This window comes from Protopterus annectens, chromosome 7.part0 (assembly GCF_019279795.1).
Source record: "Protopterus annectens isolate FY-2018-M chromosome 7.part0, PAN1.0, whole genome shotgun sequence".
NCBI classification, from domain to species: Eukaryota; Metazoa; Chordata; order Ceratodontiformes; family Protopteridae; genus Protopterus; species Protopterus annectens.
Genome location: NC_056739.1, coordinates 36383808 through 36401089, shown reverse-complemented (window position 1 = coordinate 36401089; position 17282 = coordinate 36383808). Strand labels below are relative to the sequence as shown.

The 17282-nt window shown below is 41.3% G+C and overlaps 1 protein-coding gene across 2 annotated transcripts in view; it reads left to right on the top strand.

Annotated features, from left to right (window-relative positions):
• Positions 1-17282, top strand: part of CELSR2 (cadherin EGF LAG seven-pass G-type receptor 2) — a 1401203-nt gene that overhangs the window by 960185 nt on the left and 423736 nt on the right. For both annotated transcript variants that reach the window (XM_044076472.1, XM_044076471.1), the window contains exon 15: positions 13324-13507. In XM_044076472.1, coding sequence (XP_043932407.1) covers positions 13324-13507 — 184 coding nt within the window. The remainder of the gene's footprint in view (positions 1-13323; positions 13508-17282) is intronic.

Sequence of the window (17282 nt, the reverse complement as noted above, 5' to 3'; positions counted from 1 at the left end):
CTCCAGAACAAGTACAAATATGACTCTGTCATTGTCCATGTTGGTGTGAATGACCTGAGCCGTACCTCTGTGAACTACATGAAAAGAGCCATGGAGGAGCTCTCTGATCATGTAGTACAGGCAGGTATGACGCTGACCCTGAGTAGCATCCTGCCCTCACCAAGAATGATACCTCAATGTAAAGAAAAAATGATCAATTTCAACAATTGGCTAAGCTTCTGGTGTCATTCAAAGGGATCCAGTGTCTGTCAGTCTGGGACGACATACTCGACAAGCCGCGTTGCTTCGCAAGAAACGGCTTGCACCTGTCACCCCTAGGCTTTCGAGTACTGGCCAAGGCTCCTGCTGCCCTCATAGTGCCTTTTTTAGTCAAACCCACCTCTGTAAACAGCACAATTAACAAAAAACTGAGGGTTATGCTGTGCAACGCCAGGAGTTTAAATCTCAAAATGCATGCGCTTGAAGCACTCCTCAGTATGGAGAACGTCGACATCTGTGCAGTAACTGAAACCTGGTTCAAGGCTCCAGAGAGCACCCCAGCGCTACCAGACTACAACTCATACCACACGTTTCAGCCACAGAACATGGACCAAAACACAAAAGGAGGGGGGGTGTATCCATATTCATCAAGGACACCTGCACCTCCAGGTTAGTGGTGCAGCGTGATACCTCTGAGATCATCCATGTGCAACTAACATCGGGCAAATCTGCAATGCAAATTATGGCCTGCTACAGATCACCCTCCATGACCCAGGACCACCACTTCGTCTTTCTGGAGACACTGGAAAATATGAAGTTCCTAACGAACACCCTGATATTGGGTGATTTCAATTACCCTACCGTTAACTGGGAAAACTACTCGAGGACAAATTCCCAGGCCCAGCGCTTCCTGGAATTCATCAACTCAGATGCCCTATATCAGTTGGTAAACTCCCCTACCAGAGGTGAAAACATATTGGACCTGGTCATCACTAACATGGGCAGCAGGTGTTCCACACCGGAGGTCAACCCGTCACTGGTTAGATCAGACCATAAACTAATCACTCTGGATGTCCACACCCCACCACCATCCCCAACTAAGGAAACCGCAGTAAAAAACTTTTCTAAAGCAAACTTCACCTTACTTAAGAAAGAGATGGTAAGTTTCACAGCCCCCACGCTAAAAGGTAACGCTGCCCAAGATGCAGAAACTTTTACAAATGCACTCTATGAGCACCTACAAATATGCATGGATCATGCCATCCCTAGCAAAACCAAGACTCACTCCTCTAAGAGAAGGAAACCAGTCTGGTGGACCCCTGCCATAAACAGGCTATACAATAGAAGGAGGAAACTAGTAAAGAAAAAAAGCAAATCCCAAGAAGGAAAGACATCTCTGATCAGTATCAGTAAGAAACTAAGGTCCCTCATAAAATCATCCAAGGCTAACTTTAAAAGAAAAATAGCCAAGGATTTAAAAGATAACTACAAAGCCATCTTTAGCTATGTTAAGAATCTAAGTGGCAACTCACAGATATGCATTGAGCTAGTGCAAAATAGCACAAAATATACTGAACCTACTGATATTGCCAACATCCTGGCAGATAGATTCAGTACAAACTTCACCCCCCTCAACCCCCAAAAGGGCTCACAACAATACTGGAAAAGTGTAGTGCCCCGGAAATCACAGACTCACTGGTGAAAACAGCCGTTTCAAAAGCCAAAAACACAGCGTCAATGGGGCCAGATGGTGTCCCAGGCTGCGTCTTCCACGAACTACAGAACAAACTATCCTCCCACCTAAACACGCTGTTCAACTTCAGCCTCTCCACAGGCTACGTGCCCATAGAATGGCACACAGCAATGGTTATTCCACTCCACAAAGGAGGGGCCACAACTGACCCTGGTAACTGTCGCCCCATAAGCCTGACTAGCCTGGTGAGCAAGGCTATGGAGTGCATCATCATGGAACTCATTAACAAAAGACATTGGGAACCTCCAAACACTTGACCTGACCCAGTTCAGCTTTGTTAATGGCAGATCATGCCTACTAAACCTAGTTGACTTCTTTGAGACAATCACCATGGCCATAGATGAGGGAAAGGTGGTTCACACAGCCTACCTTGACCTTACCAAGGCTTTCGACACTCAGGTATTACAGAAAAACTCACCAGCCTGAACATAAACCCCTACATCACGAGATGGGTTGCCAATTGGCTTACAGACAGAACTCACACGGTACGAATAGCAGGCTCCAGGTCCGACTCTAAACCACTCACAAGTGGTGTCCCACAAGGCTTGGTCCTGGGACCCTTATTGTTTGGCATATACTTCTCAGAAGTACAGGCAAACACAGGAGAACTATGGCTAACCATGTTTGCCGATGACTGCAAACTGGGAGCCATAATTGATTCTCCGGCTTACACGGACATCCTCCAAAAGGGCCTTAATGAGACGGACACCTGGTATCAAAGTCATGGCCTCAAGGTAAATGCCAAAAAATGCATAGTCATCCAGTGGGAAAAAACAAAACACCCATGAATTACCACATAGGTGGCAGCCCCCTTAATACAGAAGAGGTAATAAAAGATCTGAGGAACCAGGTAGATAGTAATCTCTCCTTTGTCAATCATATTGCCAAAGTAGTTAGGAAATCCTCCTATGTGGCCCATCTAATTACTAAAGGGTTCGCATCTAGAAATAAAGAGGTTATAGTGCCCCTCTACTCGTCACTCATCAGACCCATCATAGAGTACAATGCCCCATTTGGGATGTACCTCACAAGACACTTCCAACAGCTGGAAAGACCACAAAAGTACCTCACCAAGAGGATTACTGGCCTCAAACATATGTTCTATGCATCCCAACTGAAAAAACTCTGGCTGTACTCAGTGGCATATCAATTACTCAGAGGTGATCTCTGCCTGAATTACAAAGCCATGTCCAACTCAGAATTGATGGATATGCTCCACCTAAAGAAATCCAAGCCACGCGCTCTAGTGAGCTAAACCTCACCACAGCAATAAATAGAACATGCTGGAGGGATAGATTCCTGTCACAGAGACTCCCCCATGCTTTGGAACAAAATTCCAAACTACATTAGACAGAGCCCTCACTAATGCTGTTCAAGAGAAACCTTGATGAGTAGATGGGTAACAGAAAATACACCCCTGTGATCACTTCAATGGCTCTGCTTGACAGAGGATCAGTTAATTAATCAATGGGGCGGTGAAAGCCGACACACTCTGGCTAGGCTTATAAATGCCCTCGGGCAGATAGCCTAGTGCCTACCTATAAACCTATGAACCTATTGAGAAAGGCTATTAGGAGTGGCCCACAAAGTGTCACCAAATAAATATGCTAGTACTCTCAAAACTTAAATATCTCTACACAGATCAGCCACAATGAAAAGTTTAAATATATTTAATAATAAAAGAACAAGACAGTACTAAATATATATTCATAATGACATCAGAGTTCAAAATCACAAGAAATATTTAAAATAATATTGCAGCACAGGTTCACACAAGTAAAGAAAAACATGTAAAGTAACCTTCACTACATTCCTGACTGAATCTTCGAAGAATTATACTGTACCCGAGAAACTAACTTCACTATAGTAAGGCAGATAATGTGGTGAATGGTTCTTGTTGCCAGGTCCAAGACAAAATGCAGATTGCTCTGTCTCACTAGGAGACTTCTCAAAGTAATATCTAAAGTATTACTGCTGGGATAGCTTGCAGAATGCGATTATTTCTGGTCGTCTGACTTGTAGTACTCATGCAAACCCCAGTATTTACCATCTACCTGTTAAAATACTCATACAAGGAATTTTACTCAGATCTTTGGCATATGCTGGAAGTCATAAAACAGTTTCATTCCTTCATGCTTCCAAAGTAGCAATTAGTTCACCCTGAAGACAACACAGAAAGCCTCCTAGTACAGACTTTGTGTCTCGAGCTGCATTGAAATCTGTCAGATAGCCTATAAAGTAATTTAATTTCAAATATTTTTTTTCTAAAGTTTGCTGGACTGAGGTTAACCCTCTGAGGTTCCTCTGTTAACATATACATTTAAAAAGCATTGTTAGTAGCACAACAGGTAGCATACATACTTCTGATGCCGAAGGCTGTGGGTTCTAGGTTCTCCCACAGTATATAGATAGACTGCTGATACTGTTTTTGCTGCAGATCACTCACCATGTCCCAGGACCCCCACTCTGCATTCCTGGAAACACTGGGAAACATAAAGGTCCTACCAAACACCATGATATTGGGTGATTTCAATTACCCAAACATTAACTGGGAGAACTACTCAAGTACGAACTCTCTTGCCCAACATTTCCTAGAATTTATAAATTCAAACGCCCTGGATCAACTGGTCAACACCCCCACCCGAGGTGACAACATATTGGACCTGGTCATCACCAACATGGGCAACCGGTGTTCCACACTGGAGGTCAAACCCTCGCTGGTTAGATGTGACCATAAACTAATCACTCTGGATATCCATATTCCGCCACCACCCCCGGTCAAAGAAACCACAGTGAAAAACCTTTCAAAAGCAAACTTCACATTACTGAAGACCGAGGTGGAAAGTTTCAAAGCCCCCATGCTAAAGGATAATGCTGTCCAAGCTGCAAAATCCTTTACTAATGCACTCTATGGGCACCTACAAGAATGCATGGATCGTGCTATCCCATACAAAACCAAGACTCACTCCTCCAAGCAAAGGAAACCAGTCTGGTGGACCCCTGCCATAACAAGCTATACAACAGAAGGAGGAAACTAGTACAGAAAAGAGTAAAATCCCAAGAAGGGAAGACATCCCTGATCAGTATCAGCAAGAACCTACGTTCCCTCATAAAGTCATCCAAGGCTAGCTTCGAAAGAAAAATTGCCATGGACTCCAAAGATAACCACAAGGCATTCTTTAGCTATGTCAAGAATCTAAGTGGCAATTCTCAGATCTGCTTGGAGTTAGTGCAGAATGGCACAAAATACACTGAACCGACTGATATAGCCAACATCCTGGCAGACAGGTTCAGTGCAAACATCACCCCCCTCTCACCCCAAAAAGGGCCCATAACTATACCAGAAGAATATAGTGCCCTTGAAATCACAGACACTCAGGTTAAAACAGCCCTCTCCAAAGCCAAAAACACAGCATCAATGGGACCGGACAGTGTCCCAGGCTGCGTCCTACACGAGCTCAAAGATGAACTAACCCCTCACCTAAACACACTGTTTAAACTCAACCTCTCCACTGACTGTGTGCCCACAGAGTGGTGCACAGCACCGGTTATTCCACTCCACAAAGTTGGAGCCACAACGGACCCCGGGAACTATCACCCTATAAGCCTGACTAGCTTGGTCTACAAAGCTATGGAGTGCATCATCATGGCTGTCATTAACAGAGACATTGGAAACCTCCAAACACTGGACCCTACCCAGTTTGGCTTTGTCAAGAGCAGATCATGCCTCCTAAACCTGGTGGACTTCCTTGAGACAGTTACCAAGGCTATAGATGAGGGAAAGGTGGTCCACACAGCCTACCTGGACCTCGCAAAGGCCTTCGACACCATTCCCCACTCAGGTATTATAGACAAGCTCACCAGCCTGAACATAAACCCCTACATCATGACATGGGTTGCCAACTGGCTCACGGACAGAACACACATGGTAAGAGTTGCAGGAGCTAGGTCTGACTCTAAACAGATTACAAGTGGCATTCCCCAGGGCTCAGTCCTAGGACCCCTCCTGTTCGGCATATACTTCTCAGAGGTACAGACAAGCACAAGAGGACTATGGCTGACCAAGTTCAGAGACGACTGCAAACTAGGGGCTATAATTGACTCTCCGGCTGACACAGACATCCTCTAAAAGGGTCTCACTGAGACAGATACCTGGTGTCAAAACCATGGCCTCAAGATAAATGCCAAAAAGTGCGTAGTCATCCCCTTTGGAAAAAACAAAGTACCCACAAACTACCACATAGGTGGTAGCCCCCTAAATACGGAAGACGTAATAAGGGATCTGGGGACCCAAGTAGATAGTAAACTCTCCTTTGATAATCACATTGCCAAAGTGGTTAGAAAATCCTTCTATTTGCCCCACCTAATCACAAAAGGGTTTGCATCTAGATCGAAAGTGGTCATTGGGCCCCTCTACGCATCACTCATCAGACCCATCATAGAGTACAATGCCCCATTTGGGATGTACCTTTGAAGACATTTGCAACAACTGGAAAGACCACAGAAGTTCCTCACCAAGAGGATCACTGGCCTCAAGAAGATGCCCTATGCAGCTCGACTGAAGAAACTCCAGCTGTACTCTGTTGCATATCACCTACTCAGAGGTGATCTCTGTCTGACATACAAGGCCATGTCCAACCCAGAATTGATGGACATGCGCCACCTAAAGAAAACCATATCCCCTCGAGCCACATGCTCCAGGGATCTAAACCTCACCACAACAATAAATAGGACGTGCTGGAGGGATAGATTCCTGTCCCAGAGACTTCCCATGCTCTGGAACAAGATTCCAGTCTACATTAGGCAGAGCTCTTCGCTAACCCTCTTCAAGAGAAACCTTAACAAATAGATGGGAAACGGAAAGTTTACCCCAGGGATCACTTCAATGGCTCTGTTGGACAGAGGCACAGGGAACTAATCTAAGGAGGTGACAAAAGCCAACACATTCTGGCTAGGCTTATAAATGCCTTCGAGCAGATAGCCTAGTACCTACCTATGAACAGTTTCTATTAGTGCATCTACATTTCTGTTCTCTTCCAGCAGGGCACACTGTAGATCCATTTTAAACACAGCACTTTACAAATACCTTTTCAGCTCAAACATCTGTACAGAACAGTTTGATATACAGATAACATATAGTTCTAATACATTTGTAACGCAAGCATCTTATATGACATACAGTTATAATACATTTGTAACATCAGTATCTTGTATAAATTAGTTTGATATTCACAAATGACGTGTAATTATTTACAAAATTCCAATTAGCTGGGCTGGCAGTACGTCCTTTTGTCACATTCCCAAATGAGTTAAAAATGAAATTCTGTGCATTTCTACAAAAATACAAACAATTAAAGTGTAATTTTAGTTTAGAGGTTGGATTAGTTCTTTTTAAAGAAGTATGCAAAACACCTGACGTTAATGCTGTTATTGACTGTTTGTAATACTGTGCCTTCTCAACAGCAGCATTTTTTACATTAAAACACATTAGAAATTATAATAAAAATTCTGCAAAATCAGGAGGAAAAGAACCTTACCAGAAATAGGGTACACAGTTACAAAGCAGTTGCATCTTAAATACCCTTCATTAACAGTTTAGTAATAAATGTTAATAGTTTGAACTTCAGCACTAAGATTGATGTTTGTTGGGCTCTAACAAGAAATTATTTCTGATTTGATCCCATTTTTTCTGAGCGTATTTAAAGAGTCTGTTACACGTCATCATGGCATTTATTATTTTACCAGAAAATGATCAGCCTTTAAATGAAATAGTATATCTGTGGAGATCGTGTCTGATAATATGATGCTTTTCTAAGCTTATTAAAGCCTGGATTATAAACCCTGATGTAGATAAACTTCTTTCTTGAGATAATGGCCTTGTAATAAGTCTTGTTTATTTATCATTTTAAGTGACAGTTTATTGCAAAATCCTTTTGCAGAGTCAGAGTTCCACAAAATGAGCTTATGTCAGGCTTGTTAATGTTTACATGTGAGACAGACTGTGGACAAAAGGATCTTGTATTTTGCCAGTTTAGTAGGAGTTAAATATGGATTATGATTAATCATAAATTGCATATTACCGCAATAAGTGGGGTTATACTTGCAATAGTAATCCTGTTTTGGGTCTAGAGAGTCATAGTTAAGTTTCTCCTTGCCTTTGATGTCTGACCACTCAGTTGTAATATTCTGTATTAATATCCATGTTTAAACAGTTTTTGTTGACTGTACATTACTGATTCTGTGACCAACCACTTTGCCTCTTAATGCCCTTTTTCATCTTTTTTGGTTAGGTGGCATTTAAAGTTTAACAGAATTTTGTGGTAATTCGTTGACAGGCATTTTTCTATATGCAGCAGATAGTACCTGCACACAGGTGGTGTAGCATGCTTTCTGTTATGGTTCTTCACATGTGTGCACATACTCTGGTTTACACTTGTGGTAGGCTTGCTAAGAGAATTCCACAGCCTGCCCCTCACCTGTGTTTAGAAGTTCAGCTAACAGGTCACTGATATAAGTGGAGTCTATACCATATAGCAGCTAGTGAACTGATCAGTTGTTGAGGACTGGATTTTTTTCAGTGTTACCTGAAAAGAAGTATTTGTTTTCAGGCCTTAGCTACCATAGATTTTGACAAAAATATATGTCTGTGTATCTATGCAAGGTGTGTTTGCCTGCCATTGGGACTTGCTCTAAAACTGAAATGGCTACTTGGCATTTGGTTGTAATTTCAGATGGATCTCTGTATTTTTTTCCTCCTGCTGTTCTGCATTACAATTCTGCTTTTCCTGTTACTTATTGTGCATTATATTTAGTTTTTCCAGGAAAAGTTATATTGAGCATTGCCAGGAGTTATAATTCCCATGATAGTCATGGCAGGACAGGAAAAATGACTGATGAGCAGACTGTTTCTTGGCTTGTTGAGGGAGTCGGCAGCAGGTGCCTCCACAGCAGCAGCATGACGGGTCAGGGGTCCATGTGTTCCCTGCGGCTACTGCTGCTGCATGCAGCCTCCCTAATGACATCTGTGTGGATGCTGTTTGGGGTGGGAGAACAGCAGCTGTAGCTAACATTTCTCTCATGGAAATATGTAGTCTGTTACTTCACTAGCCACAAATGTCAGGCATTAGTAATAGTAGTCACAGTAGCCTACAGCTCTACATTAGTGTAAATGTCTCCACAGGTCTACCTGGAAACAGAACATAGATGCTAATAGGCCCATTGCAGCCAAAATTAATCAAATTACACTGTGGGGGGGAGAGGAGAGGGTATACGCTGGGCTCAGTGTTTTTGCATTAACCTTGAAGTTCAATAATAGCTTATCCAGACAGAATCTCTTCAGTGTTTCTTCATCACTGTGGACACGTTTCTATGTAGTAATACAAACACCATAAACAAAGCCAGAGATGAAGGACACCTGCTATCCTCACTGTTCCTGGACCTCTCTAAAGCCTTTGACATGGTCTCGCATCCTATACTCTTTGGGTCTATGTTATATATTCGAACGTCCAAAATGTCGAATACCATATGGTCGACATTTGGAAGTTCGAATATATAATAAAAAAAAAAGAAAGAAAAACACACCTTAACAGTGCGAGCAGGAGGGCAAACTCCCCGCCACCCCCCGCAACCCCCCCTACTTAAATATACCAACTCCGAGACCGCACGTCAGTGCAGAAAAGGGAAATTCTCCCATTCTGCACCGTACAGCGCCGTTAAAAGTCAATCTTCGAACACTTGAAATGTTGATCATATGGTCTCGACCATATGACGTTCGACAATTCCCAGTGTTCGAAGATTTGACATAGACCCTACTCTTTGATACCCTGTCAAACCTAGGTCACTCCCCTAGATACCCTGTCAAACCTAGGTCGCTCCCCTACTACAGCTCAGTGGTTCCAAAGCTACTTACAGGATCGGAAGCAAGCCCGTTAAATGGTCTAACCAATGTTCCCCCTTTCTACACAACCCAACAGGAGTCTCTCAAGGCTCAGTCCTAGGTCCTTTAGTGTTTACTATATTCACCAAAAATTTACATACCCTCCTCCCCAGAACACTGATTCAGTATGCAGATGATTCCGCTATAATCTGTACCTCTCGCATTCTCCCAGAACTGCTCAGCAATAATCAGAAATTATTCACTGCTATTGAATCATGGCTCTGAGATCCATAACGTTTTCAGAATCCCAAAACAACCAGACTTGCAGTATTTCACCCCAAAAATATCATCCTCAGCTCTGACCAATTTAATATCCACTCAGCTGACAATACTGTCATTGAAAGAGAACAAGAAACAAACTTACTGGGTGTGATTATTGATAATAAACTCACCTTTGACCTTCATATCCAGCAAAACATAAACAAAGCCCACAAACAATTGGCACTGCTCTACAGAAATAGGCCATTCTTTACCACAACAACCAGGACTACCCTAGCAAAAACTTTTCTTCTTCCCACTATATTTTACGGTTCCAGTATACACACCAACCTACAAAACTCCACCAAGACAAAAAGGGAGCAATGTTATAACAAAGTTGCTAAGTTGGCACCAAACTCCAAATACCACATACACCACTGCTGGCCACTACAGGAACTAAACTGGCTTGAACTTTCCAACCATCTGACTTATACCCAGCTAACTACTATACATAACGTAATCAACAAACCCACTGCCTGTCCTGCCCTGAATAAGCTTGTCAAACATTACACACGAAGCAGTTTACTCAGATCAGAAGACAAAAACCTGGTAGAAATTCCCCAAACTTTCTAAATGAGCAGGCCAGTGTCTCTGCTTGTACTCTGTTTCCAAGCTATGGAATTCTCTCCCTTCAATCCCCCCGATCAACCCAAGACTGCCACTCTTTAAAGCCTCTCTAAAACAACACTTTCGTAAGTCATGGCTCTAGACGTGTGCAACTCCAGGCTATAACCCCCTCTAACTCTGAATGCCATTTTATCCTCAACCTCTCCCCCCATATACCTACATAGCCCTCCAAGAATTCCTCCTCCCCTCTCCCTAACCTTAGTCCACATTCTTATGTCGGTCTCTCAATCCCCTCTATATTTATACTTTTCCAAATCTACTATGGAAATTTCTCCCTCGTTATAATTAATGTTAACATGATGCCAGTTACATCAACTATTATTGTCCTCTGGTAAGCTACTGTGGATACATTATTATTGTTTTAATAAGTTATGTTAAATTTTAAGCAAAATTCTAACTAACGGAGGATTCATTATTTTCAACCCTAATTCTTGGATTGTATTGCGTAAAATGTTTAACACTATTGTTATAAAAATTGTAATCTACCTGTGTATGTTAAAATTGTAATCTACTTGTATATGTTCCTAAATATATTGTGTAAATTCTAACACTAATACTTTAAACATTGAAATCTGTCTTACAAATGTACCTAATGTCTTATTGTGGAGCTTTTCTCCCCGGGCCTCTGCTGAAAACGGGTTATTCGACCCAGTCGGACTGTCCCACTTAACAAATGTCAAGAAAATAACATAACCTAAAATATTTATTTATTTATCAGGTAGTTTTACTGAATTTTACTTATTCTATTTCATAATTCACTAAAACAGTATTCTGTAGGTAAAACCTGTGTTTTGCTTTTTGTGAAGGTCTTGAGTGATCATGTAGACATTGTAAGCACTTTTTGATTTTCTGGTAGGTTACATATTGTTTTTAGTCAGAGGTCACATGCAAGTGACTATATTAAATTACTCCAGGGGTATCCTGGTCTCTAACATTGAGTGTTTATGTTTCAAAGAGAACTCATGTAACAAAAAAACTGCTAACAGATTAGGAGGACCTCTACATTTGGAGAACTGGTTAGATTGTAACACACAGTGTTTGTGCCAATGGTCTGTCATGTTACTAAAACATGATAGTGGAGTGTGTAGTCAGTTTTCTGGACAAGGTGACAGCTGGTATCTCATGACCTGGAATGACAGATGATGCTGTCTGACATACTTTCATTGATGCACTCGGTAGGAATGAATGACCATGTGCATGTAACCTTAACTCCTAAGCAGAAATTAATGACATTTCCTTGTAACCATAACTTCTTACTTTTAAGCAAGAATAAATGACCATGTGCATGTAACTGTAACTCCTAAGCAGGAATGAATGAGCATGTAACTGTAACTGCTAAGCAAGAATGAATGAACTTGTGCATGTAACAGTAACTCCTGAGCAAGACTGGAGAACATGTGCATGTAACCATAACTCCTAAACAGGAATGAATCAGCATGTGCATGTAACTGTAACTCCTAAACAGGAATGAATCAGCATGTGCATGTAACCGTAACTCCTAAACAGGAATGAATCAGCATGTGCATGTAACTGTAACTCCTAAACAGGAATGAATCAGCATGTGCATGTAACCATAACTCCTAAACAGGAATGAATCAGCATGTGCATGTAACCATAACTCCTAAACAGGAATGAATGAGCTTGTGCATGTAACACTAACTCCTAAACAGGAATGAATCAGCATGTGCATGTAACACTAACTCCTAAACAGGAATGAATCAGCATGTGCATGTAACCATAACTCCTAAACAGGAATGAATGAGCTTGTGCATGTAACTGTAACTCCTAAACAGGAATGAATCAGCATGTGCATGTAACCATAACTCCTAAACAGGAATGAATCAGCATGTGCATGTAAATGTAACTCCTAAACAGGAATGAATCAGCATGTGCATGTAACCATAACTCCTAAACAGGAATGAATCAGCATGTGCATGTAACCATAACTCCTAAACAGGAATGAATGAGCATGTGCATGTAACAGTAACTCCTAAACAGGAATGAATCAGCTTGTGCATGTAACCATAACTCCTAAACAGGAATGAATCAGCTTGTGCATGTAACACTAACTCCTAAACAGGAATGAATCAGCTTGTGCATGTAACAGTAACTCCTTATGGCAGCCAACTATGGCACTGAGAGGGGTGCTCTCAATCACTGACTCTTCCGCCACAGCTCCACTCCCATAGCAAATGGGTAAAAGCATATTCTTAGGTTTCATTTGGGTGCATACCTCTTAACTATCCAGATTTTTCTCTCACATTTTTGGTCTGTTCCTCATTACGTTTGTGATTGTCTGGCACGTTATTAAGGAATGACGTCATTACATAATGACAGACATTTCAGTTTCAGAGTTCATATCCTCCAGAAAATGCTTGGTAGTGCAAAACATGTTATTCTAGCAACTTACTAAGTTTGTAAGAAGAAAATTTTAAATCTGACCTTTTTTGGGCCTGTATCTCCACTTTATTTTGCATTTGCTGAGATTTCTTGTGCTAAGAGGTACGTTTGTGCCACCATGCTGGGGATATGTTGCAGGTTGATGGTAGATGCCATTGCAGAGATTATAACCTCTCTTTTGGCCTGTAAAGTGGTTTATTTTGGTTTGGAGACCATGTTTATTTGTGAATCAGTGTATGCATTGGCTGGTTGTTTGATTTGTCGCTTGCACGCATAAATATATTCACATTCCATATTTGTCTTACAAACAAACATTATTCTCGCCCCCTGAGCCATGTTGCTTCATAAATGTTCTTTTTTTATACTGAAGGAAAATCATTATCGTCCCCAAGAGAGTGACACCTGTTATCCATGTGACTGCTATCCAAAGGGATCTGCATCTCGGACATGTGACACTGAGACTGGGCAATGCCAGTGTAAGCCAGGTGTGATTGGACGACAGTGTGATCGCTGTGACAACCCGTTTGCTGAAGTCTCCCAAGATGGCTGTGAAGGTAGGTACACTCTAAAATAAAACTGTTCATTTTAGATATTTGTGAGTGATGTGCAGGGTGAAGTGGAAGTAGCAGAGTCTGATGTAGCATCTGAGACCCCCCCCCATCACAGGTCTTTCGCTAGATTCATGTTTTATTTATTTATTTTATTATGTATTTATTTTACATTTGTTTACCGTGAAAGTCCAACTGGACACAAGTCCTTTTTCAGTGGAGTCCCAGGGAGAAAAGCTCAACATAAAGCAAACAAATGTCCACATTTACATATACAAGTAATAGCAAAAATGTACACATTTACACAATTGTCATAGAGTAAAATATTTCATGTACGCAAACAATGTATACAGGTAGTCCACATATTGCAGAGAAGCTTATACATTCAGTATAGTAAGCCTATTTGCAGTGTCAAAGCAAGAGACAGTTAACATGTTTACGAGTTAAAGATCAATAGATGGCATATCAATACACATAAGTAATAGATTAAGGGTATGTCCTTTCAGTGTTTGTACCTTAGAATCAGAGATAGAAAAAAAAGGTTTTGTGAATGCTGAATAAGAAATGAAGGCCTAACCAGGAGTAGTGCATGAGCCATAGCCATGTTTTAGGTAGATTTTAAGTATTTTTTTAAGTGGAAAAGGTTAGTAGTAGTTGTTATATCTGGAGGGAGTGTGTTCCAGATTTTAGCTGTATAGTTTGAGAAGAGACAGTCACCTGCTGCATTGCTGGCTTTAGTTACTTTCAATAAAGATTTTTTACTGGAGCATAGGATACAGTTACTTGAGTAGGTGATTTTGGAGTGAAGGGGGTTTCTCTGGTTCTGGGCCCTAGTGAGTTTGTTAGAGTATTATACGTGGTAATTCTCTGGTTCTGGGCCCTAGTGAGTTTGTTACAGAGTAGGATACGTGGTAATTCTCTGGTTCTGGGTCCTAGTGAGTTTGTTACAGAGTAGGATACGTGGTAATTCTCTGGTTCTGGGCCCTAGTGAGTTTGTTACAGAGTAGGATACGTGGTAATTCTCTGGTTCTGGGCCCTAGTGAGTTTGTTACAGAGTAGGATACGTGGTAATTCTCTGGTTCTGGGCCCTAGTGAGTTTGTTACAGAGTAGGATACGTGGCAATTCTCTGGTTCTGGCCCTAGTGAGTTTGTTACAGAGTAGGATGCATGGTAATTCTGTGGTTCTGGCCCTAGTGAGTTTGTTACAGAGTAGGATACGTGGGTTTGTTACAGAGTAGGATATGTGGTAATTCTCTGGTTCTGGGCCCTAGTGAGTTTGTTACAGAGTAGGATACGTGGTAATTCTCTGGTTCTGGCCCTAGTGAGTTTGTTACAGAGTAGGATGCGTGGTAATTCTGTGGTTCTGGCCCTAGTGAGTTTGTTACAGAGTAGGATACGTGGTAATTCTCTGGTTCTGGGCCCTAGTGAGTTTGTTACAGAGTAGGATATGTGGTAATTCTCTGGTTCTGGCCCTAGTGAGTTTGTTACAGAGTAGGATACGTGGTAATTCTGTGGTTCTGGCCCTAGTGAGTTTGTTACAAAGTAGGATACGTGGTAGTTCTGTGGTTCTGGCCCTAGTGAGTTTGTTACAGAGTAGGATACGTGGTAATTCTCTGGTTCTGGCCCTAGTGAGTTTGTTACAGAGTAGGATACGTGGTAATTCTGTGGTTCTGGCCCTAGTGAGTTTGTTACAGAGTAGGATACGTGGTAATTCTAACCAGTTAAGTTGCTTGAGTGCTAAGCAGTGATGTGACCTGAAAGGTGCGAATGTGGCAAGCCTGGCAGTTTTTGTTAAAACATGATTCTGATTTTGCTAAATTTGATTTCTTTAGGTTGGTGAGAATTGGTGAGGCATAGAGGAGAGTTGAAATTAGATGTGTTCGAGCAATAGTTGCTTTGGTGTTATTAGTAAGACGCGGTTCATTTCTGTAGAGCGCCCAGCTTCTTGTGCACTTTCTTCTTTTTTTTTTTTTGAAAAAGTTTTTAGTAGATTTTAGTTAAACAAATTGAGAAATTTGTGAGCATAAAAAAAAGAATAATATGAACAAGAACAAACATGAACTTTATAGTCAGTGCAATATGAACATCAAATCTGAAGCTACAATCGATTACTACTCCCAATAGCTTAGTATGGGTTACGGGCGAAATGCTGGTGTTGTTCAAGGACAAGATGTTGAATGAGTAGAGGGGCGTGTAGTGTGTCTTGTAGGTTGAAAAAGCATGAGTTTAGAGTTATTAGTGTTCAAAATTAGTTGAGAGTGTTAGCTATGCTTCACCTTTTGAGAAAGAGTCTTGTATTATTGGTTGTAGAGATTGTGCAGCAGACGTTTGTGTGGACCCATCTGCATACTGAATAACAGAGGCATGCAATGTTGAGGTGTGGAGGTTGTTAGTAAACAGTGAGAAAAGTAGGGGTCCCAGGATAGATCCTTGAGGAACTCCTATGGTAACAGGTAGAAGAGGAGAGAGGTTTTGCTGCCATTCTACAGCTTGTTCGTGGCCAGTTAGGTAGTCATGGAACCATGTAAGAGTCGTCTGGCTTAGATTCAGGCCAGTTAGTACATTAATCAGTTTGTGACACCATATCAAATGCTTCTGAAAGGCCGAGAAATGCTTAGTCTCAGGCCAGTTAGTACATTAATCAGTTTTGTTATGTGAGACCATATCAAACGCTTCTGAAAGTCCGAGAAATGCTTAGATTCAGGCCAGTTAGTACATTAATCGGTTTATGTGAGGCCATATCAAATGCTTCTGAAAGGTCAAGAAATGCTTAGATTCAGGCCAGTTAGTACATTAATCAGTTTATGTGACACCATATCAAACGCTTCTGAAAGGTCGGGAAATGCTTAGATTCAGGCCAGTTAATACATTAATCAGTTTGTTATATGAGACCATATCAAATGCTTCTGAAAGGTCGAGAAATGCTTAGATTCAGGCCATTTAGAACATTAATCAGTTTGTTATGTGAGACCATATCAAGCGCTTCTGAAAGGTCGAGAAATGCTTAGATTCAGGCCAGTTAGTACATTAATCAGTTTTTTATGTGAGACTATCAAATGCTTTTGAAAGGTCGAGAAATATAGAGGATACGAATTTGTCATTATTCCTGTGAAGATTAACAGTATTAGTGAAGGTCATTAAAGTAGACGTAGTGCTGTGAAAGGGACGAAATCCATGTTGAGTTTATTTGATAGTAGTTTGTTAGTTAGCAGGTACTCCATGATTTGTGTGTGTATATATCTTTCAAGAATTTTAGACAGGGGTGATAGTATAGTGATTAGCCGATAATTAGACAGTTCTGTTGATTTTTCCTTCTTTATATAATGGGATAATATGGGCAGTTTTTCATATAGCAAGGACTTGGTGTTCTGAGATGGATCTGTTAGTAAGGATGGATACAAGGTAGGCGATTGCATTGGCAACGACTCGTAAGATAGTCAGCAGGTAGGTTGTCAGCTGCTATGGTCGTGGGTTTTAGTTCTTGAGCAGTTTTTTTATCCGGTTACTTGAGACGGGTTGCAAGGAAAAGGTGGTGTTATTTAATGTAGGAAGGACAGGAGTAGGAGTGGAGCTGTAGTTATTAGAAAGAGTTAAAATTCCAAGCCCAAAAAAACTGTTAAACACAAACTGGTTTAACTAGAAACGATGAGAGCAGGAAGCAGGTAAAACACTATTTATTCGTAAGCGCTTTCGGCTCAGTATTACCGAGCCTTCATCAGACAAACAGTGATCCAAAGGCACTCAGCCTTAATATACAAACCAGTAATTAATGTTCATTAAA